General features: G+C 33.0%; 5 protein-coding genes across 9 annotated transcripts in view; 1 reads left to right on the top strand and 4 right to left on the bottom strand.

Annotated features, from left to right (window-relative positions):
- LOC123006847 (nicotinate phosphoribosyltransferase) overlaps nucleotides 1-1,379 on the bottom strand; it is a 5,940-nt gene extending 4,561 nt beyond the window's left edge. Inside the window, exons 1-3 of one of the 2 annotated variants that reach the window (XM_044401697.1) lie at nucleotides 993-1,379; nucleotides 440-610; nucleotides 266-392 (exon numbers count right to left, since the gene is read on the bottom strand). In XM_044401697.1, the coding sequence (XP_044257632.1) occupies nucleotides 266-392; nucleotides 440-610; nucleotides 993-1,080 (386 nt within the window). In that variant the 5' untranslated portion in view covers nucleotides 1,081-1,379. The remainder of the gene's footprint in view (nucleotides 1-265; nucleotides 393-439; nucleotides 611-992) is intronic. The other variant, XM_044401698.1, reaches the window with a different exon arrangement.
- Nucleotides 1,380-2,124: 745 nt separating this feature from the next.
- LOC123006504 (zinc finger protein 771-like) lies at nucleotides 2,125-4,406 on the bottom strand. The gene is made up of 5 exons (XM_044401030.1): nucleotides 3,859-4,406; nucleotides 3,619-3,813; nucleotides 3,103-3,572; nucleotides 2,867-3,056; nucleotides 2,125-2,823 (listed from the first exon to the last, which is right to left on the bottom strand). The coding sequence occupies exons 1-5, from the start codon at nucleotides 3,988-3,990 to the stop codon at nucleotides 2,668-2,670; spliced, it is 1,143 nt and encodes a 380-aa protein (XP_044256965.1). The 5' UTR covers nucleotides 3,991-4,406; the 3' UTR covers nucleotides 2,125-2,667.
- Nucleotides 4,407-7,622: 3,216 nt separating this feature from the next.
- LOC123006618 lies at nucleotides 7,623-8,321 on the bottom strand. The gene is made up of 2 exons (XM_044401233.1): nucleotides 8,178-8,321; nucleotides 7,623-8,125 (listed from the first exon to the last, which is right to left on the bottom strand). Exons 1-2 carry the CDS (start codon nucleotides 8,250-8,252, stop codon nucleotides 7,805-7,807), a joined length of 396 nt encoding a protein of 131 aa, XP_044257168.1. The 5' UTR covers nucleotides 8,253-8,321; the 3' UTR covers nucleotides 7,623-7,804.
- Nucleotides 8,322-9,996: 1,675 nt separating this feature from the next.
- LOC123006664 (PDZ domain-containing protein 2-like) lies at nucleotides 9,997-20,472 on the bottom strand. 4 transcript variants are annotated; one of them, XM_044401319.1, is made up of 6 exons: nucleotides 20,150-20,469; nucleotides 14,496-14,634; nucleotides 13,588-14,440; nucleotides 10,532-11,040; nucleotides 10,358-10,484; nucleotides 10,186-10,308 (listed from the first exon to the last, which is right to left on the bottom strand). In XM_044401319.1, exons 2-6 carry the CDS (start codon nucleotides 14,629-14,631, stop codon nucleotides 10,266-10,268), a joined length of 1,668 nt encoding a protein of 555 aa, XP_044257254.1. In that variant the 5' UTR covers nucleotides 14,632-14,634; nucleotides 20,150-20,469; the 3' UTR covers nucleotides 10,186-10,265. The 4 variants fall into 4 exon arrangements, with proteins under 4 accessions (XP_044257252.1, XP_044257251.1, XP_044257254.1 ...); XM_044401318.1 differs by having other exon boundaries at nucleotides 10,355-10,484; nucleotides 20,150-20,467; XM_044401317.1 differs by having other exon boundaries at nucleotides 9,997-10,308; nucleotides 10,358-11,040; nucleotides 20,150-20,472.
- A 396-nt stretch (nucleotides 20,473-20,868) lies between these two features.
- The window catches only part of LOC123006505, a 7,684-nt gene continuing 5,806 nt past the window's right edge, over nucleotides 20,869-22,746 (top strand). The window contains exons 1-8 of the mRNA XM_044401031.1: nucleotides 20,869-20,898; nucleotides 20,954-21,223; nucleotides 21,274-21,497; nucleotides 21,544-21,662; nucleotides 21,709-21,893; nucleotides 21,938-22,029; nucleotides 22,076-22,189; nucleotides 22,237-22,484. Coding sequence (XP_044256966.1) covers nucleotides 20,884-20,898; nucleotides 20,954-21,223; nucleotides 21,274-21,497; nucleotides 21,544-21,662; nucleotides 21,709-21,893; nucleotides 21,938-22,029; nucleotides 22,076-22,189; nucleotides 22,237-22,484 — 1,267 coding nt within the window. The 5' untranslated portion in view covers nucleotides 20,869-20,883. The remainder of the gene's footprint in view (nucleotides 20,899-20,953; nucleotides 21,224-21,273; nucleotides 21,498-21,543; nucleotides 21,663-21,708; nucleotides 21,894-21,937; nucleotides 22,030-22,075; nucleotides 22,190-22,236; nucleotides 22,485-22,746) is intronic.

The following is a 22,746-nucleotide window of genomic DNA, read 5'->3' as shown; positions in this document are numbered from 1 at the left end:
TATATATTTTTTTAATTAAAAAAAGAAAAAAGAGGGCACAAATTAGAAAAAATAGCATAAATTACTCGTTTTATAATGGCATTGGCGCACTCATCCCATATCTATACTATTACAGTTGGCAATACGTTGGCTGGGTATCTGAGTTAGAAATTTTCTCTCTAAAGTGAACTTGCTGACATTTGATGTAAAAATCAGGATTGCCATCTGAAGGACTTTAATCACCGTCTACTCTATATTTTGATCGCACGGTATTTTCATGTGTTACCTGGGAAATGCGACTGATCCTTCCGCAATAGCATACAGAGTGACATCCTTCGCGGACACCAAACTCAAGAATTCATAAAACTCTTCCTCAATATTCGCCGGAAGAGTCTGTTTCAAATACTCAATATCTAAAAGTGATTATTTCACACAGTGACTTCACATCCGCATGACATACCACTAATGGAATAGTGAAATTTTTCTAAAAATTTCAGACATTCTTCCAAACCCGCGAAAATGGTGAACTCTCCTTGAAAGGGATTTTTGCGGAAGAATAAATCAAACACGGCGTAATCCTTGGTCTTCCCCGACTTCCAGTATGCATAAGCCATTGTTATTTGGTAAAGGTCTAATACAAAATAAAGGTCAATAAACCAATAATTCCACAGCCAAGTGCTTGTAATTGCGGAATTGTAACGCCAATAAATAGGGGAATCACTCATTTACCCAAAAATTAATAAATTATTATTGTTGCGTCTGGCGACTAAATCGTTAGTAAATTTTCCTTAATATGCTTATTTTAGCGCGTTATCTGAAATTAAATTAAAATATCCTTGAAAAATTTTGTAAACAATGAGTTGCTCCAGTTTCGCAATGACCAAAAAACTCTACCGGCAATTTTGGCGCGCTATAATTTGAAATAGAAAAAAGCGCGACTTGGTGCAAGGTTGTTAGTAATGTTGTTTACAGTAAATGAGCGTAAAATTGTGCTAATTTAAATTTGTAATTACCTGTAAGTAGCGGCTGTACGATTCCGTTTTGGCCTAACCTTCTCTCTGTCATTTTCGATGGTTGTTGGTTGTCTTGCTTGTCAGCCATTTCGTGAAAGACTCGCACACCTCCAAATGGTTTTTGAAATTCGCATCTGTGCAAGTTGAGTTCGTGTGCGCTACTAAAATTGTAAACCGCTCAAATCTTACACTCGTCGATCAAATATTATTTAGTTTTAGTGTACAAGCGTGTTGAGTAGAAATATTGATCAATGCGGAGGTCAATGCAAGGGCATCATAGCATTAAACTCCTCTAGATTGTCGTTTTACTACAAAAATTATCATTCGCAATGGCTAAAACCAATTCGTTATTGGAACAAATTGTACTGTTAATTAGACTTTGCCACTTGCTATCTTTTTAGTTAACTCAATGGACACTCAACACTTCTTATCTTATCTCTGCTTATTTTTACGCCAATTTATGGAAACGACTTTTAAATTAAACACGCGCCTTTTATTTAAATTATTTCCCACCAGTGACCACGAGACATACTCTTTCCCGATTGGTCAAAATTATTATCGTTTAAACTGCAACTTGTGTTATCAATTATTGTTTATTGCAACGATTTGACAAATTTTACGATTTAATCTTCTTATTTAGGTGTGTCGAAATGATAAACGTTGATAACACCCAGATTTAATAGTGAAAAATATGTCATGTCCATAAATAACTTATTCACCGTTAATTTTTATAGCTTATTGTGGTTTAAAGATATAATAATTGTGTTTTGACCACAAGTACAATAAAAATCATTGTTCCGGTTGACTGTTAAATTGATACGCAAATAAACACACATTCGAATATTCCATGTAAACAAAATATAAACGAGGTTGTATTTACATTTCTTATCACAAAGACACGTTTTTGTTTCATTTATTTGACATTATTTTGGCAATTTGGTAAGATAATAGTATATTAAAAAACAGGTGCTACAAAGAGTATGACAATGGAGTTTTTTATTCTATTGAGACCTTTTTAAAATATATTTGATGGCAAAAATATAGCATAAAAGTTGCCAAAAACCGTGTAACAAAGTTTTTGAAAAAAATGTCACAAGATTGTCATAGCAAACAGAGTGGAATAAAATAGCAATTCATTTTAAAATCCTTTATTCAACAACTTTATTTACACGTTTATCTAATATTACAATATAATACTGTAATTATCAGCCATTGGTTTACTATAACTAAAAGTTGTTCCTTGTCACTTTATTTTGTCAGTACTGTGACTCTCCTCCAAAGAAATAATTATTGCTCTAAATAATGACATTAATTTTTCTACCATACACCTTGAGACATCCATATTTTATGTCTAGACATAATTTTCAGTAAAAATAAAAAATCGTATACAAAATTCATCACAGTTGATCTACTAATAAGTATAATACGAAAGAAAATGTACCAAGTGGGGTTATATCCAAAATAATGGTATTTATATCTAAACCTACACAAAGTTATAAAAGGCTTAATTTTTAGCAACCAAAAATAAGTTTAAATGATTTAACACGAAAGTAGAGTTTCTATAATTTTGAATATGACATCCGGTTATCTATACACATATATAATAGTACACCTGAACATAGAACATAACCTCACTTGTTGACGTCATCAGGCGGGAAAGCAAGAAAATTCAAAATTATCGCATAATTTTCGCTGCTCTTTCCCTATCCCTTTCGACTTCAATGGGGTGCATCCGTTTCCGGTGAGAGAAACAATTGCCAGAACTAGCGAAAGCCTTAGGACAGTATGGACATTGATACGGCCTAGCACCAGTATGTTGATTTATATGAAACTAGAAACTAGTTGCAAAAATGTTCCATAATCAGAAGACTTACCTTTAAATCTTGATTCCGTTTGAATGTTTTGTCACACAAGGGGCATTTATGGGGTCTCAGATCACTATGAGTGATAGAATGGGCCCGCAAGGTGCTATTTGTGGGGTACACACGGCCGCAAACCCCACACGGGTATTGAATCCCACCATGGTATTCCTTGTGCCGGTATAAATTACACTGAGTCTTAAATCTGAATCAAGAATGAGTGGAAGTCACCCATGAAGAATTTTACTTACATTCGACCACAAATATCGCAACCGTATTTCCCTTTAGGTCTGTGCGTTTCAAGATGAACCTTAAGGTTCCCTTTGGTCGAGATTTCTTTACCACAAATGGGGCACGAAAATCGCGAAATTGCGAACTCCTCAATGTTGTCATCATCGTCGTTGTTTGTGGAAGCATCATTTTCTTCAGTCTCTTTTTCTTCTGTTTCTAACCAATTGTCGTGGCTATTGAGTATACGTTTGATGGGGGGTGAGTGGTTCCAAGTGTGGTTTTGGAGGGCTAATTCCGAAGTGAAGCTTCGGGGACATGAGGGGCAAAGATATGGTTTCCGGTATTTGTCTTCACTGTCGGAAACTTCCTCACTTTGGTTGTCTTCGTCATCGTCTTCGGTTTCAAGGGAGCACTGAAGGATGATCATGGGGTCAACTCGGACTTCCATTTCAGTTATTTCTGATTCTTGTGTCTCTTTTTCTTTAATTCCCTGGAATTTCTAATTAAAAAGTGTGAGCGATTTTTTGGGGGCTTACTTTAGTAAGATACGTGTGAAGAAGTGACTTGTTTTCTAAATTTTTTTGCTCGTGGTTGTTATTAGTGGTTGTGCAGACGAATTTGGTCATTTTGTCTTGATTTCTGAGTGCCATTGTGGCAAATCTGTGAAAACCGTCGAGTTTCTTGTAACAATCTTCGCAGATCATTTTTGGTAATTTGTCTTCAATTGAGATCTACAAAACGGTTTTGTGGTGTGTTTTTGTGTTGTGGCGACTTACTGTAAGTGCTAGATATCTTCGGATTTTCGCATGGAGAAACAACCTTCTAGCCTCTTCTCCAAAGAGGAAAATCCCGGTGTTGAATTCAGAAGAACATATCCGACACCATTTTGAAAGAACATTTGTTTCCATTTTGCCACATTTGGAGAAAAATGCCACTCTATCAATGAAAAATTTCTTGCACGTAAGAACGGCAATACATAGCGTCTCGAAAAAAGTACTGTGCTTAAACAGAGCTCATTGCGCACACACTCTAAAGGTACAATTCATACAATTCCTGTTGCGTGCTTTTTAAAAAACCTAATGCATGCATCCCACCCTTGCAAGTGATAAAAAACGGCTTTACATTGCTGGAAACCCCCCAGAATCGGCACTTACAACCCCGACCGGTATTTCTGATCTCTTGGTTGGCATTTTAGACGTGTTTGGTGCGCGGAAAACGCACACAGTTCGATAAAATTTCGACTTTCTGATTGACATACGTCAAAACACACGTGCGGGATGTTCCCGCCATCTCGCAATAAGACTCGGCAAGAGTCGACCGCCCCCATCGGCGCTCACAAATACTGCTTAAAATCAATACCAGCCACCCCAATTGTAATGACGCAAGTGCTTTCTAATTATTCTTTTTCGCTTTTTCTAATCAATAAGTGCATGCGGACAAATTATAGCAATTTTCGACGTCTAAATTTAATTCATTTAACGAAAGACAATGACCTTTCTTGTTAACATGTAAAACACTCCAGACACGAATTTATATGCACACGACATAACTTACTTCATGTTATTGCTTTTATATCAGGTCGTTACAAATCTGCACCTGGTCGTGGACAAATCCGTTTTTCATTGCTAATTGTTGCCACAAATTTATCTAGACGATAAAAAATTCCACATAAACAAGAAGTGTTTTGTTTTGGCGAAATTTTGACCTCTTATTTCCTCACTGTCGCGTGACGGATTAGAAATTCTTGACCTTGCACTTGGTGGCGTAACAAATATTTCGATACAAGTGGAATATGCGAGGCGCAGCCGAGTTGTGTAATCGCATAAGTTTGTTAATAATCCGTTATCACACGTGTTTCGTACAATATTTTGTCTATGGTCGCTAAAATGAACAAAAAGTTGCAAAACGGGACGGAGCTTCTGGATTGCCTGGAATCAGTGTTGAAAAATTTGTCAAATTTTCTCCAGATTACGATTTGTATGGCAAAATTTCGCAAAAAACGCAGTTTTTGGCTTAAAAATCACAAACTCTTAAAAAAAAAGGGAAAATGACACGCTTTTTGCCCTAATTCTGTGATTTTTCGGCTTGTTTTAAACAAAATTTTGCAAAATAATTGCGTTTCTAACTGAAAATCCTACTAAAACGCTATTTTATTTTGTTTTTTTTATTTTATGTTATTTTGTTTTTTTTATTTTATGTTATTTTGTTTTATTTTACTTTATCTTATTTTGTTTTTTTATTTTATTTTATTTTACTTTATTTTATTTTGTTTTTTTTATTTTATTTTATTTTGTTTTATTGAAATTTTAGTACAAGAACGTGCATAAAAGAATTTTCGGCCAAATTTCGTGTTTTCTCGGCTTGTTTTTGTCCTATCTTGCTCAAAAACCAGATAAATCAAGTGACACACAAAATAAAATCAATATCAATCATTTTTGTGATTTTTAGGCGTGTTTGGACAAGTTTTTGCAAAATAAATGAAAAGTCAGGCGAACAAGCTAAAAAATTATATCAATTTCGATTTAATTTTGAAATTTTTTAGTCTGTTTCATTGCAGTATTGTGTTTTTATCTCTCAAAAAGACAAAAAACGCCGGTTTTTTGGCTATTTTTTGACAAAATTTTAAAAAAATTATTGTTTGTAGCTAAAAAAGCATTTGAAAAAAACAAAAATAAGTTGTCATTTTCGATCTGTTTAATAATATTTTGTAAAAAACAAATAGAACTATTTTTAACCAATTTGATAGTTTTTGATAATTTTTTCTTCGAGAAAATTTGACGAAATAATTAAGTTATATATTTTTTTTTTATAACAATTTAGTGATTTTTGAGACCCTGTGAAAAATTCTCGCGAAAAAAACGAAGTTTTCAGCTCAACAATCTGCTTCAACTTTTGAGAAAGCAAACAGTTATGTTATTTTCGGCCTAATTCTATGTTTTTTCGTTTGTTTTTGACAAAATTTTGCGTTTCTAGTTGAAAAACGTGCTAAAACTCTCAAGAAATGCAAAGTTAATGTAATTTTCGACTTGATTTGTTGATTTTTCAGTTCGTTTTAGCGAAATCTCACAAAAAAGCTAAGATTATAGTACAAAAATGTGCTTAAAAACATTCTCGGCTTATTTTTGTCTTATTTTGCTCAAAAATCAGTTAAATCGAGTGAAACAAGGAAAATAACATCAATATTTTGCAAAATAAATTAGCCTCTATGGTTCAAAAACAAAATAAGTCGAGCGAAACATGCTAAAAATAACATCAATTTTGATTTGATTTTGAATTTATTTGCTTGCTTCAATGAAATTTTTTGAATTCTCTTTGTTTTTATCTCAAAAACGTGCTTAAAAACTTGAAAAGGGCAAAAATAACGCCGGTTTTGGTCGAATTTGCTGAATTTTTGGATTGTTTTTAACTAAATATGGCGAAATAAATTGTCATGTTTAATTCCGTCTCTTAAAATCTTGTAAAAAAAAACAAACAGAACTATAATCTTTTTCAGTTTTTGGCTTAAAAATCTGTTTAAGCTCTTAAAAAGAAAAAATGNAATAATGGATTCAGTTTAACACAAATGTGATTATTAAGTGATATTTCTTCCATCTCTTGTGCAACTGTGCACTTTTTGGCTACTGAAACAATAGTAATTATTTTTTTTTAATGTTTAACGTTAAATATCTTTTTAGTTATTGATTATAAACACCTAAAAGTATATAATTTTAGAAAAACAATTTAATAATCTCTTAAATGCAAAAACAATAAATAGGGTGTTTCATTTAAATTTTTTAAGTTACTCAACTTTTAACAAACGCCTTCATTTTTTATCTTTGCAAATGCAACACATTAAAAAAAATTTACAATCTTATAGCTTCTACTTTCTTCTTTGCGGTAGAAAAAAAAATATTTTTAGATGTAATAAATTTTTAAAAAGTGCATGTTTTCGTCAAAAAAACCATCTAATTTTTAAAACTAAGCAAAATCGATGGATTAGATTAGTATATCTATCAATGTCCTATGGACTTTTTCAACTTGCTGGGATATCCTGTATGTTTTTTTACAATTATTTAGTAAAGATACAAAAATTTTGCCAATAAAAGCCACAAATAATATTAAACAGTTACAATTTAGGATACAGCTTTCTTGTTTCTTCTTCTAATAGCTTGTATAAAAAAAATTGAAAAATTATTTTTCCAACAGAAATAAATAGTCAAAATGCAAAATTTAAACTTTCATAACATCGAAATTTTTATAGATAATTTTTTTCCATATTCCTGGTATCTTACCTTATATGCAATTCGGCGCACCTGTATAAAAATTTAAAAATTAATAAATCAATAAATCCACACTGAGTTTCATATTTTTTTAATATGACACCATTTAAGGAGAGAGAAAATAACAAAAGGGGGGGAGGAGGAGGAGGAGGAGGAGGAGGAGGAGGAGGAGGAGGAGGAAGATCTTCTTCTTCTGCAGGAATCCTTATAAGTTTGACACGTCTTAATTTTTTAATACGTTTAATTTTCAGAGATATGGTTTTTAATTGTTTAATACGATAGACTCTGTAAAGCTTTTTATGAAACTATAATCAAAGTTTTAGTAGGTTGTACATATTAAAAAACAAAAATAACATATCTATTGTAGAAGCAATAAATCGTAGCAGCGATGGTTCCTGTCTGGGACACCCGATATAGTCACTAACGCTAGTTATCAATTTATTGATTTGGATAGATTTAATTTTTATCTACCAGGATTTAATTTTTTGATTCCTGCTTCAATTAGTTTAATTAGTTCCGTCTGCAAATCCTTATTATTTATAACAATGTTCTCCTCGTTTTTATTTATAGCAGTGGCGTTAACACTAATGTTAAAATTGCCTTTAAGAGGGGCAAGGTTAACAGTGATATTCGGAAAATCCACTTTAATTGGACCCACAGGTACAGGTATCAGGATCTTCTTTTCTTCTTTTGGACGTTTTTCAACATTATTAGCAATGTAAACCTGCACTTTGGGTTCCTTTTTTTCTTCTTCTGAGGATGAATCATAATCGAAAAAGTCAAACTAGAATTAAATAAAATTTTAATTAATATCACAAAAACAAAAAAAAACTTACCAAATCAAAAAAAGGAGCACCAAAGGTTCTTGTACACACCAACATTGCACAAATCAGTAGAAAAGCAACTGCCATTTTTTTCTACTTTCGAAATGATTCTTCAAACTACATAATATGTAAATACGAGAATTTCACGTTTATATACCTACATTAGACCTATTTTTTAAAGAAACATTGTTTACACTCAAACATAAAATAGATAATGAATAATGATTTCACATTTATTTCGTCCTTCTAAAGTTTTAAGTTAGTAATAAAAACCGTGACCAATTTTCAGTTTTATCGAGGTTTCAAAAGAATTATCTAAAATTCTTCTGGTTTAAGTACCGCAACAAAGATATCGTCGAACTCAATTTACGATTTTTTGCAGATTTACCTAATACGGAAACGTAATTTCAAAGCGAAAATTAAACAATTATTTGAATTAAATATTCTTAATAGGTATTTTTTAGTGACTACTAATAATTGTAAAAAAAACTAACCTTTTGGTAACACAATAGTGTCGATAGAATAGTTGATACTAATCGTTACCATTTCTAATTTTATTATTTTACTATTTTATTTATTATATTTATTATATTTATTTTATTTATTTTATTTATTTTATTTATTTTATTTATTTTATTTATTTTATTTATTTTATTTATTTTATTTTATTTTATTGAAATTTTAGTACAAAAACGTGCAAGCATTTTCGGACACATTTTGTGTTTTCTTGCTTTATTTTTGTCTTATCTTGCTCAAAAACCAAAACTGAGACAAACAAAATAACATCATTATCCTTTTTGCGATTTTTAAGCGTGTTTGCACAAGATTTCACAAAATGAATAAATCTCTGGTTTAAAAACGAACTAATTAGTAATTAGTCAGGCGAACAAGCTAAGAAATGATCTCTCAAAAAGACAAAAAACGCCGTTTTTGGCTATTTTGTTGAATTTGTGGCTTGCTTTTGACAAAATTTTGAAAATAATTGTGTTTCTAGCTAAAAAAGCATTTGGAAAAAACAAAAATAAGTTGTTATTTTCGACTCTGTAATATCTTGTAAAAAACAAATAGCAACTTTTTTTGTCGAATTTTTGACCTCTTATTTCCTCACTGTCGCGTGACGGATTAGAAATTCTTGACCCTGCACTTGGGATAAGAGCATTATGCGAGGCGCAGCCAAGTTTGTTAATAATCCGTTATCACACGTGTATTTTACAATATTTTGTCTACGGCCGCTACAATGAAAAAAAAAGTTACTAGACGGGATGAGAACTCGGAACTTCCGGGTATCGATTCGCCACCGCAATCACGGAGCAAATAAACCACATGAATTTTAATTGAATCCAAACACAAACCACACTATTAAAATTTATAACAAATAAATAAATTGTATTGTTGATACTGTTTTTGTAATGTTTAATAAATTTTGTTATTTGTGCGAAGTAAGTCAATATACTATAAACATGGAAAAAATGTTTAAAAAATTCTATCTGTCAAACAATTTTGACATTTGACTTTTTTATGTCTATTTATTTTTACCAATGATCTTGTATATGTTTTTTTTATGATTATTCAGTAAAGGTACAAAAAATAATAAATAAAAGCTACAAAGTAACGTTAAAAACGTTAAACATTTTCAACTGATATAAAAGTGTAAAACGGACCTTACCTCACTTTCGGTTTTTACAAGTTTTTTTATCCTGACAACTAGAGAAAAAATGAAAACAATTTATTGAATTATGTAAAAACAAGTATTGTTTCGAAAAATTGACGCCAAAAATTAATTTCAACCACAACTTTCAAATCTTAGTTTCAAATGTCAATCATAATGACAATAAAGCCTGGTTTACATTGACATTTTTTGAATTGACATAATTCGAAATTTTTATAGATAGAGTTTTTTGGACACATTTTTTTATGTTCCTGATGGTATTTTATCTTATTTCTCAGAGAAAAATCTCTGGGGCGCGTGTTCTGAAATCATTTCAAATATGAGGAAGGGATTGCATTGAATGAAGCGCAGTTTTATTAAAAAGTTTTATTAAAATACAAGTATCACAAACCCAATGCACGTAAAAATACTTCAGTTCTTTAACATATGGCTCAATTCGCTTGGAGATTTGTACAGGATTTGGCTTTGGTCGACCTGGAAGCAAAACCTGAGCCCCAAATCGCAATTTTGCGTAACTTACAACTTCGCTTTGTTCCTTCGACAGACGTGCAAGGCAATTGGTCCGTTTTTGACACTTTTGAACAAAAGAACAGCATCAGCGTGTGAAATATCATGGCAAACTTGTCCATTAACAGCCAAAATTTCGTCACCTCGAACGTGAAATGAGATATTTCAAGGGGGTGGTGACCCAACTTACCTGCTTTCAACCGGCCATCTTCGGCCGCTTGTCCATTGGCGAGGATCGTCTTTACAAAAATCCCCAAAGCGCCTTTAGGGGAATCCCGGCCGCCGACAATAGTAAACCCTAGAGACTTCCTCCCAGGGCCTTTTTCTAAAATTACTGTATGGAAGGTGCAAATCGTTGAGCGGGGCCTCCGGGGGAGGGTACAAAAGTTCGTGGTGTCGGTTTGAGGACTAGAAGGGAATGGCGATTCGGTGTTTTTCGTCGTGGAGGCGGTAGCACGCCGAAGAACTTTGTTATAACTGCCATGACTGCAACTGTTTTTTTGGAAATAGTGGTGGCGTTTGTATAGGGGACTTGGGGTCGAATCGACGAAACTTTCTTTCATTGTTTTGCGACAGACGAGGAGGTCTACGTGGAGGTTTGAGGTACAGAGGGATTGTTTCGCTTCGGCCATGTTCATGGAGGAGATATCGCGGCCGTTGATGCTGATCACTTCATCGCCTGGCATGAGACTGGATTGTCTGGAATCAGTGTTGCCAGATCAAAAATATTCGCCACAAAAATTTGACAAATTTTCACCAGATTACGATTTCTCTGACAAAGTTTCAGCTTAAAAATCTGCTTAAACTCTGAAAAAAAGCAAAAATGACAGGCTTTTCGGCCAATTCTGTGATTTTTCGGATTGTTTTTTGCGAAATAATTGCGTTCCTAACTAAAAAAACCTGCTAAAACGCTCGAAAAATACAAAAATAATGTAATTTTAAACTTAATTTCCTGATTATTTAGTTTGTTTTAGCAAAATCTAGCGCTAAAAAACATGCTTAAAAGATTTTTTTCGGACAAATTTCGTTGTTTTCTTGGCTTATTTTCGTCTTATCTTGCTCAAAAACCAGATAAATCAAGTGAGACACACAAAATAAGATCAGATCAACATCAATCTTTTTTGTGATTTTTAGGCGTGTTTGGACAAGTTTTTGCAAAATAAATGAAACGAACTAAGTCAGGCAAACACGCTGTTATCAATTTCGATTTAATTTTGTAATTTTTTAGCCTGTTTCAATGCAATATTGTGTTTTTATCTCTCAAAAAGACAAAAAACGCCGTTTTTTGGCTACTTTTTGACAAAATTTTAAAAAATAATTGTGTTTCTAGCTAAAAAAATATTTGAAACAAACAAAAAAAAAGTTATTACCATTTTCGACTCTGTTTAATAATATTTAAACTCTTGAAAAAAAAAGCAAAAATGACATGCTTTTCGGACTAATTCTGTAATTCTTTTACTTGTTTTCAACAAAATTTTGGGAAATAACTGCGTTTCTAACTAAAAAACGCTCGAAAAAAAATCATGTAATTTTAAACTTAATTTCTTGATTATTTAGTTTGTTTTAGCGAAATCTAGCGCAAAAGAACGTGTTTAAAAGAATTTTCGGCCAAATTTTGTGTTTTCTTGACTTATTTTTGTCTTATCTTGCTCAAAAACCAGATAAATCAAGTGAGACACACAAAATAAGATCAATATAAATCCTTTTTGTGATTTTTAGGCGTGTGTGGACAAGTTTTTGCAAAGTAAATGAACCTCTGAGTTAAAAACGAACTAAGTTAGGTAAACAAGCTAAAAAATGATATCAATTTCGATTTAATTTTGTAATTTTTTAGCCTGTTTCAATGCAATATTGTGTTCTTATAAAAAAACACCGTATTTTTTGACAAAATTTTAAAAAATAATTGTGTTTCTAGCTAAAAAAAGCATTTGATAAAGATAAAAATAAATTATTATCATTTTCGACTCTGTTTAATAATGTTTTGTAAAAAACAAATAGAACTATTTTTAACCAATTTGATAGTTTTCTATTACTTTTTCCTCAAGAAAATTTCACGAAACAATTAAGTTATATATATTTTTTTATAACAATTTAGTGATTTTTGGCACCCTGTGGCAAATTCTCACAAAAAAACAAAGTTTTCAGCTTAACAATCTGCTTCAACGTTTGAAAAAGCAAACAATTATGTTATTTTCGGCCTAATTCTGTGTTTTTTGGTTTGTTTCTGACAAAATTTTGCAAACCCATTGCGTTTCTAGCTGAAAAACTTGCTAAAACTCTCAAGAAATGCAAAATTAATGAAATTTTCGACTTCATTTGTTGATTTTTCAGTTCGTTTCAGCGAAATCTCACAAAAAAAGCTAAGATTATAATACAAAAATGTACTTAAAAACCTTCTCGGCTTATTTTTGGCTTATTTTGCTCAAAAATCAGTTAAATCGAGTGAAACAAATAAAATAACATCAGTAGTTTGCCTCAATGGTTCAAAAACAAAATAAGTCGAAGAAACAAGTTAAAAATAACATCAATTTTGAAATTTTTTTGTCTGCTTCAATATAATTTTTAGAATTTTCTTTGTTTTTATCTCAAAAAAACTTAAAAAGGGCAAACATAACGCCGTTTTTGGTCGATTTGTTGAATTTTTGGATTGTTTTTAACGAAATACGAAATAATTGTGTTTCTAACTGAAAAAGTATTCGAAAAAGTCAAAAATAAATTGTCATTTTCAATCCTGTCTCTTAATGAGCATCAAGTAGGTTGTAGAGGTCTAAATGCATCTTTAATTTAAAGGCAGATTCACACAAAAAGTGTCATTAATCATTAATGTCATTCAGAACAAGTTTAATCACATGAATATTGACAAAAATCTTTAAGTTTGCCACCTTATGTCAATTACCTTGTTAATTTTAATTGGGATACACATTTATTTAGAAAAAATAATTTTTAGGGAAGATTGAGGTTGGGATTGTTTGAATTTTCGCAAGGTTGCCATCCCTTTCAACGACTACTTCGATGCACATTAAACGAATATATTTTTAACCAATTTGGTGGTTTTTCGACTTTTTTGAAAAAAATTGACGAAATAATCAAGCTTCTGGTTGCAAACGTGAAACATGCTCGAAAAATAGTTATTTCATTTCAAAAAAATCACCAGATATTAGAATTTTCACTAGACTAACATGAAAATCACCAGATCTAGTGAAATTTCAGCACGGTTAAGACCGGTTAAACCGGTTTTGGGGTTACCTGGCCGCGACTCCGTCTGGCACAATATGAGCGACGACAAATCCGTGAAAAACTTCGCGACTTTTCGTGAGGAAAATGCCGAGTTCTTCGTCCGGAGTGCGTTTAATAAGGCGTACCAAACTTGTGGTTTTCTTCTCGTTGAAGATTTCGCGCCGGTCTAAAGACAGCGCTCTTTGCGGGTGGTTCCGTCGCAAATTCGTCGATTCAAAGTCCAGGAGAGAGTTATTCCCGGACAATCCCGAATCGTTGACTATAATCCCACTGTCGGAATCTTCATGGTCGAGGAGTAACCGGTCGTCTTCATCCTCAACGGTGTCTCTTTCCGGTTGGAATTCCTCAAGCCCTGGAAGAGCCCCATACGAGAAGCTTCGTAGTTTCACCCGGAGGTTCTTCTTCCGTCTTGGATTTTTAACCGGAGTAGACTCGGCAAGAGGCCCCGGATTTTTGTAAAGCTTATTTAGGAACTTGTTGGTTGAAGATTGAAGATACCTCTCGGACATTGCTCGCAACTTGGCTGTGAAACACGAAGCACGATTCAAACTGTCATATTTATCACTAACACCCAAAAGTTCCAAATCGAGACTTTGACTGTCACTAGTGTGATTATTTGAACTGCACGAAGGCACGTCAACTAGAGTTGAAGCTGTTGAATTTGACCGGAAACAAGACAACCGCGTGTGTTTCACTCTATCCAAAAGGGGGTTCCTTTTTTCCCGATCGGAGACACTCCGCGGTTGCGACTTGTACCTTCTCCTGTTCGATTTTTCAATGATAATCACGCTGTCCTCAACATTGTAAAAGTTTGTGTCATTCTTGTTATTTTGCCTTCGGGCCCAAACAGCCGGGGACATTTCTATAAAGAGGAAAAGAGGACAATTATCTCACAAGGATAAATAAAAGTTGTTTACCAAGACGCGATCTCCGTTTGACGTGTTTGGGGGGTGACAAAATCTCAACATTTGGATTTTGATCGCTCTCGGTGGAGCGAAGAGGCGAAAGGCTCAGAAGTCGGGGCGCTTCGCCCTGTTTGCGAAACCACTTCATTTGCTACAACAGAAAAACACATTACCTTTAAACGAACTTTTCTTCTTGTTAAAAACGTCACAGGACAAGTTCGTACGTTCTATGAATTCTGAAATTACTGCAGCCTTGAAATAACTCGCTTACGAATTTCAGTGTCATTGTTCTTTATTCTACTTTTAACACAAAAAACTGGTTGTGGGAAACTTAAATGTTATATCACGTGAATTAAACATGTGAAACGTAACATTCCAGGCAATTAATTATTCTTAATTGCATTTTATTGACTTTTTCCCATAAACAAAAGTGAATACGGGACTGGAATTTTGAAAAACGTGTCAAATGTAGGCAACCAATTATACATGATTTATCTTAAAATTTCTCCACAAGAAAAAGTTAATTGTTTGTACCGTAATGTGTAGGTCAAATTCGATAAAACCAACAATATATTCGACTCAACTTATCAGAAAACAGAAATTGCATCAGAAATGGCATGAGACTGGATTGCCTGGAATCAGTGTTTCCACCTGAGTTGAAAAATTTAACAAATTTTCACCAGATTACGATTTGTATGGCAAAATTTCTCAAAAAAACGCAGTTTTCAGCTTAAAAATCTGTTTAAACTCTTGAAAAAAAAACAAAAATGACATGCTTTTCGGACTAATTCTGTGATTTTTTGACTTGTTTTCAACAAAATTTTGCGAAATAATTGAAAAACGCTCGAAAAATACAAAAATCATGTAATTTTAGACTTAATTTCTTGATTATTTAGTTTGTTTTAACGAAATCTAGCGCAAAAGAACGTGCTTAAAAGAATTTTCGGCCAAATTTTGTGGTTTCTTGACTTATTTTTGTCTTATCTTGCTCAAAAACCAGATTAATCAAGTGAGACACACAAAATAAGATCAATATCAATCCTTTAAGTCAGGCAAACAAGCTAAAAAATGATATCAATTTCGATTTAATTTTGTAATTTTTTACCCTGTTTCACTCTCAAAAAGACAAAAAACGCCGTTTTTTTGGCTATTTTTTGACAAAATTTTAAAAAATAATTGTGTTTCTAGCTAAAAAAGCATTTGAAAAAAACAAATATAAGTTTATCATTATCGACTCTGTTTAATAATATTTTGTAAAAAATTTTTAACCAATTTGATAGTTTTCTATTACTTTTTCTTTGAGAGAATTTCACGAAATAATTAAGTTATATATTTTTTTTTATAACAATTTAGTGATTTTCGACACTCTGTGGCAAATTCTTTCGAAAAAACAAAGTTTTCAGCTTAACAATCTGCTTCAACATTTGAAAAAGCAATTATGTTATTTTCGGACTAATTTTGTGTTTTTTGGTTTGTTTTTGACAAAATTTTGCGTTTCTAGCTGAAAAACGTGCTAAAGCTCTCAAGAAATGCAATTTTCGACTTTATTGGTCGATTTTTTAGTTCGTTTTAGCGAAATCTCACAAAAAAGATAAAATTATAGTACAAAAATGTACTTGAAAACATTCTCGGCTTATTTTTATCTTATTTTGCTCAAAAATCAGTTAAATCGAGTAAAACAAACAAAATAACATCAATATTTTGCAAGATAAATGAGCCTCTATGGTTCAAAAACAAAATAAGTCGAGCGAAACATGCTAAAAATAACATCAATTTTGATTTGATTTTTAATTTATTTGCTTGCTTCAATGAAATTTTTTGAATTCTCTTTGTTTTTATCTCAAAAACGTGCTTAAAAACTTGAAAAGGGCAAAAATAACGCCGTTTTTGGTCGAATTTGCTGAATTTTTGGATTGTTTTTAACGAAATATGGCGAAATCATTGTGTTTCAAGCTGAGAAAGTATTCGAAAAAGTCAAAAATAAATTGTCATTTTTAATCCCGTCTCGTAAAATCTTGTAAAAAAACAAAGAGAACTATAATCTTTTTCAGTTTTTGGCTTAAAAATCTGTTTAAGCTCTTAAAAAAAAGGAAAAATTTTGCAAAATAATTGCGTTTCTAACTGAAAATCCTACCAAAACGCTATTTTATTTTATTTTATTTTATGTTATTTTATTTTATTGAAATTTTAGTAGAAAAACGTGCTTAAAAGCATTTTCGGACAAATTTTGTGTTTTCTTGCCTTATTTTTGTCTTATCTTGCTCAAAAACCAAATATAAATATATTTTGCAAAATAAATAAGCCTCTATGGTTCAAAAACAAAATAAGTCGAGCGAAACAAGCTAAAAATAACATCAATTTTGAAATTTTTTTGCCTGCTTCAATGAAATTTTTAGAATTTTCTTTGTTTTTACCTCAAAAAATTTGAAAAGGGCAAAAATAACGCCGTTTTTAGTTGAATTTTTGGATTGTTTTTAACGAAATATGGGGAAATAATTGTGTTACTAACTGAGAAAGTATTCGAAAAAGTCAAAAATAAATTGTCATTCAGATTCACACAAAAAAAAATCAATTTTGAAAAATCTTTGCCACCTTATGTCAATTACCTTGTTCAAAAATCAGATAAATCAAGTGAGACAAACAAAACATCAATAAACAAAACAGAAATTTTTATTGATAAAGTACAATTTTACGGTAAAAAAGTAATCGTAACACAGACTCAATTTGGGGTTTATAATTTTTACTTTTGTTTGAACACTTTATCACAAAGGTTGAGCAAGATACTAGCCTTTGTTTGCTTTTTAAACAGCATCTAGTTACATTTTTAAATACACAGACACAAAGAAAAATGGTTTTAATTTTCCGGAAAATCACGTCTTTGAGAAAACAGTTTCTTATCTGAGTAGATTGAGGTTGTCATTGACCAGTTTAAAGTAAAAGCGTGTTCCAAATTTGAAGGTAATTGAATCTATAAAAACCGTCAACTGTGTTTTTCTCGTCTAGAAATTGCGTAATTTTGCAGTTTGAAATTGACACAGAAATTTCCTGAAGCGGTCAGTTTTTTGTAATTAGAGATATAGTACAATTAGCGTGATTTCGTTTCGAATGATTCAGCACTGACAGGACCTGAAATATTTCTTGGAAGAGTTGAAGCGAGACTTGAATGCAATCATAAACAAAAATGAACACCTCAGGTTACAACGCAGGTGTAATTTGTAATAATTAAGTGCATTTGTTATTAATTACAATGTAGCTGCACATTCCTGCATTTTAAAATCGCAGAGCGAGTGGAAAGCACAAATATTTGCTTCGAAATAACTAAAAATAATGATGAGTTCTGTGAATTGATCCAGGTATAAAATGTTCACACGGAGCGAATGCTAACTGACATTAGATTACAACTTGGCCATAGCATTTGTTGTGTAATATTTTCTCAATGTAGAAAGTACAGTGGAATTTCAATTATGCAATCTGATATAATTAATCATTGAGAAACGTGAATGATCATTTCATATTTTCGAATTGATCGCTCATAAATCAGTCATCACAGTTACAATTCCCGCAAAAATCAATAATTTTTGAACGGCAATTCAAGTCAAGTAATTAAAATCTTACAGGTGTGGCCTTTACACGGTCCGTGCGTTCGAGGATCGAATTTCTGTAAATCAAATCGAATTTAATTGAATCGAAGCCGACAATGACCTAATTGATTAATTCGGCGTGACAAAGGGGCACATTGTTGCTAGTCAAATCTAAATGATTCATGAAATTTCATCGGAATTACTATGATAAAACGCGTTGAAATATGTGGCACAGGCTATAACTACATTCCATCGATAATCGCCTCAAGAAACGAAAGCGAAATTTTCAACATTCATGTAATGCAATCTGTAGACAAATTATGCTTTCAGCACGCATCGGTTGTCATTTTTTCCGAAAAATCATCACGGAAGTGGGGAATTGTGATGCAACAAATATGACACTCGGGCATTTGCCTAAGCTCAAATTAACTATATAAATATTTTAAGTAACAGATAACTTCAAGCCTAACAGCGTTATGTCACCATGTCCCAACAATTAACTAGTTTTTCTGTGAAAGCTAGATTTTGTTAAGTTCGATTGTATTTAAATGAAAATATGTGTGTCATTTTTGGCGTATGCTAATATTACCCACACCTTGATCCAGTGGCAGCGCATGGTCATGGGCACAACTAATTTATTTTTCAGTAAAGTTTAATTTCACTTTTAATGGTCTCTTTCTGAACCCATCAATCAAATAATAACCACTAGACGACGATACGCGTTAAAAAGTAGTACTACACCAAATTTAAATTTTTACTTTAAAATGCTCTACATACCCACACTAACACAACAAATATCCACAACTACACCCACTAAAACGGATTTTTAACAAAAATAACCCTAATTGTTCACACAAGTTTTGAATTCGAATTTGACAGAACCACAAAATATGACAGCGCGTTTAGGGGATTTTAATGTTTTTAGTATATTTAAAAAAGTCCGGGACAATCTATACCACAGATTTATTATTATATAATTCTTTTTTCACTTTGTTCAAGATCACAGTCAGCTTTTGCAAATTTTTTAGACAAATAAACGTGTGCGTGGTTGTTATTTTGTGTAAATAGCGAGCCGCCCGTGGCCGGGTCGAGTAAAAAGTTAATATTTATTGCCCGCTAGCAAGGTCCAGCTACCGGAATTATAGCGGTGAAAATTAAAAATGAGCTAGGATCAAACAGTGAGGTGAACATGTAGCATCATCCAGGCGTACGATTGCAACCTTGACGAGATTCGCATTTTTGACCCCTCTGAAACCTTCACCTTTTTTCGATTTGCGAAAAACTGCTGTTGATGTTGTTAGAACCGGAAACTGGAAAAAGTTGATGGACGCTTTCAGGCATTTTTCAGCACGGCTATTTAAGTCTGGCCTTTTATATGACCACAATGACGGTCATCTTTGTATCATGTCCGCATCATTGCTTGTCCCAACTGTCCTCAGTACCATGACCAGTGAAGAGTACACGTTTCTAACTACGAACCTGTGAAATCGGACATTTGCTATGAACTATGGCGACATTTTTCTATATAATTGAGTGTTGCGTTTTTTGCGACTAAAACCACCAAAAAATTTGCATATTTTCGAAGAATCCGCGGAAGCGGATGACTAATCAACAACCAAAAAATCCAAACAAATAAATCAAAACGCAAATGTACCGAGACAGGTTATTACCATGATAGGTTTTTAATGCAGCATCCTGGATATGTATTATAATCAACAATAAATTAAAACACAATTTTGTACTTAAATACATTTACAACTACTCCGACAAATGAAAAACGGTGCTACCTCACAAAAACTACAATTACAAAAGATGCAATTATATTAATACAGTAATAATGTCTTTGTATATTTTTGAATTTCTCATTTCTCAGCTATTGTGTCTATAAATGACAATTTAAATTAAACACCACTTAGTATACAGATTCAGATTTCGTTTTCTCACAACAGGACCCCACATTTCAAAAATACCCCAAATAACTCTTATGCAATTATTGAATAACACAACACATACAAGACATTTCCGCATTTTTCAGACCTTCTACCTTAATTATCATCCTCGACCAATAACTTTCCCCCAACTCACCTTTAATTTGATTTAATCCCAATCTTTGTCAAATTTGAGTTACATTTTTTTATCACTGATCAGAGCGCGACTAGAAACAAAAAACTTAGCTAAGCAGCTCCTATCGCCACTGCTTGACGAGTACTGATCATACCATGCGATGGTACCATACAATAGTACCAGCGCTGGATGTGGTAGCCGTTTCTAGTTAGAGAACCACTTCTTTTATCAACCTTCCTATTAATTCACTCGCTTGATTGATGAATCGACCGGGTACTCAAACCTGGCAACTAGTACCTACGACTTTTTATTTACTTAATGCACAACTTGCCCGTTTCACAAAACTGATCACTAGTGATGAATGAGAAAATTTGGGCAACTTTCAAATTTCGAGCCATTGGTTGCACTACAGGTTTCTGTAAGTAAATTTTTCCCAAAAATTTAAGTTTGATTTGGTAAAATACCGGAGTGGTTGTGCTGTTAGCATAAAAACAACAATTGACGAAAAACCTGGCAAAACGTGGTGGTTTAATCATGAGTTGAGTCAACTTTTGAATTTCGCTGCGCAATTGGCAGCATTGAGACACCTACTAGTCAAAACTCAAAGCTGTGCAGGTTTCTGTAACCGATTTTTTTGTAATTTTCCGTTGGGATTAATTTTTTTGTTGCGGAAATTGGATTTTTTTGAATTTTGAGGTGTTTAGGTCCGGTTTGGTGAAAACCCGGGTTGTTTTTTTGCATTGTTGAGTATTTTCATGGAGTCGTTTGTGGTTTGACATTTGACAATATCTCCATTTGCTGGCTATTTTTGTGCTGTGACCGTAGTTTGCCATAAAAGCAAAAATTGAATTGTGGCTGAAAAACCAGTTAAAAAGTGGTTGTTTAATCATGAGTGTGTCGAGTTCTCTTGAGTATCTCATGATAAAGCAGACTTGTCGGTTTTTCGCTTACAAGTTTGAAATGGGTTCAAATCAAGCACCCCAAGACGCATCAGATATCTATTCATTCCAGTTTTTGAAGGCTTTATACGACCGCCCCGAGGATCACATAAACAAAATAATTAAAGCGAAATTTGGGCCCAACGGGAACGAGAATGTAAGTTTGTAAGTTGAAAATTAACCTAAACTTGACAAGGTTTCTTCCAGGGTGACTCTGAAAACGACGAAAACTACAGTCTAATCGAAAAACGAGTACTATTAGACTTTTTCCGAAAAGTTGTTGATATGAAATCGCAACCAGCCAAACAATGGACTGACTTGCAACATTATTTGTGCTTCATTTATAGGTATTGCATGACTAGTGACCCAGACCCAGTGCAGGAGGTGTTATCACCGTATTTCATAGCTGATATGAGGAGTATTGTGTGCAGGTAACCACCCCCAATCACACTATCACAAGTAACAATTTTTTTCAAGTCTGATGGAGGAAGACCAGATACAACTTTGCCTTAGATTATTTTCCCTTGTGCGAGAATACACCGTTTTCGCTCATAAGCAACACCAAAAAATCGCAAGTGTGGAAGCTTCGATTGAAAGTAAGTGAGCCTAAACCTTGCACATTTACAAAACAACAATTTTTAGGCTTATTCTACTACTATGAGGCTTTTTTGTCCGCAACCAAAAACATATGCAAAATATTCCCCGAACTTGAACAACTCCTAATAAACACATACAAGTTAGGCTGGCTTGACTTTAACACTTCGATTTTTATGTACTACTTCTACGAGACTCCCTACGTGCAAGACATGGTTCGCGAGTTCGAATTGGTAAGTCCACATCACGTGTTTCATCCCTTAACACGTGGTTTTAGATGAAAGACAACGTTTCGATCAAAGCCGCTGGTATTTACACGGTTTTAACCGAATTACATAAACTTTGGAGGTCGCAAATGTTAGGAATCAAGTAAGTTGGGTCAATTTATGGCTAACTCTAAGTATTGAAATTGTAGCAGCGTGATTGCGAATAAGTTAGGGGCGAAATTCAAAGGTCTGGATAATAAAATGATGTCGAGTCATAAGCGTGTTTTATCGAAGAACTTCTGGATTGATCGAACGGCGAAAGAGTATGATTTTAAGTTGGCACACTTGGTGTTTTATCTCCCGTTTGTAGGAAAGCAATGCAGGATGTGCGACTCTTTGATTGTCAGTTGTTCACACTTGTGGGGAACAAAAACCTCCCAATGCCGGACCCAACTTTGGACGAGTCAGGTCAATGCATTTGCGAGGATTGCTTAATTATTAAATACAAGTCATTGCTTGAAAATACTCAGAATAAAATCGTCTCGGAGTGTATGAAAGTCTCGTGCAGGTTTTGCCGACAACAAGTCGACTTAGAACATTTCCAACAGCACGTCAATGGTAATAACACATTAAAATCAATATTAAACATGAGAAAAATGAGTACAATTAATTCCAATTACAAACAAAATTCCAGTAATTCCAAAATAATTTCACCAAAATTTTATTCTTTTTAGATTAATTCCTAATTAATTATCGTAATTACAAAATAATTCCTGAAATTCAACATGATTTTCAGAAGAATTCACTTTCTCCGATAATTCCAAAAAATTCTAGTAATTCTAGAAAAATTTTAATTTACAAATAATTCCGATAATTCAGC

The sequence above is a fragment of the Tribolium madens genome, unplaced genomic scaffold (genome assembly GCF_015345945.1).
Source record: "Tribolium madens isolate multiple individuals breed KSU strain unplaced genomic scaffold, Tmad_KSU_1.1 Scaffold_2;HRSCAF=44;Tcas5.2_LGX, whole genome shotgun sequence".
NCBI lineage: Eukaryota > Metazoa > Arthropoda > Insecta > Coleoptera > Tenebrionidae > Tribolium > Tribolium madens.
Note: the sequence above shows the minus strand (reverse complement) of the source record. Positions and strands in the feature narration are given on the sequence as shown.

What these genes read in the sequence shown, in the direction of transcription:
- LOC123006618 (XM_044401233.1), bottom strand. Translation starts at nt 8,252, where the DNA reads ATGGCAGTTGCTTTTCTACTGATTTGTGCAATGTTGGTGTGTACAAGA. An exon ending in GTGCTCCTTTTTTTGATTTG is followed by an intron (nt 8,126 to 8,177) that starts GTAAGTTTTTTT and finishes ATTTAATTCTAG; the next exon opens with TTTGACTTTTTCGATTATGA.
- LOC123006504 (XM_044401030.1), bottom strand. Translation starts at nt 3,990, where the DNA reads ATGGAAACAAATGTTCTTTCAAAATGGTGTCGGATATGTTCTTCTGAA. An exon ending in TTCACACGTATCTTACTAAA is followed by an intron (nt 3,573 to 3,618) that starts GTAAGCCCCCAA and finishes TAGAAATTCCAG; the next exon opens with GGAATTAAAGAAAAAGAGAC. An exon ending in AACGGAATCAAGATTTAAAG is followed by an intron (nt 2,824 to 2,866) that starts GTAAGTCTTCTG and finishes ACTAGTTTCTAG; the next exon opens with TTTCATATAAATCAACATAC.
- LOC123006664 (XM_044401316.1), bottom strand. Translation starts at nt 14,631, where the DNA reads ATGAAGTGGTTTCGCAAACAGGGCGAAGCGCCCCGACTTCTGAGCCTT. An exon ending in CAAACGGAGATCGCGTCTTG is followed by an intron (nt 14,441 to 14,495) that starts GTAAACAACTTT and finishes TCCTCTTTATAG; the next exon opens with AAATGTCCCCGGCTGTTTGG. An exon ending in CCAGACGGAGTCGCGGCCAG is followed by an intron (nt 11,041 to 13,587) that starts GTAACCCCAAAA and finishes CACTGATTCCAG; the next exon opens with ACAATCCAGTCTCATGCCAG.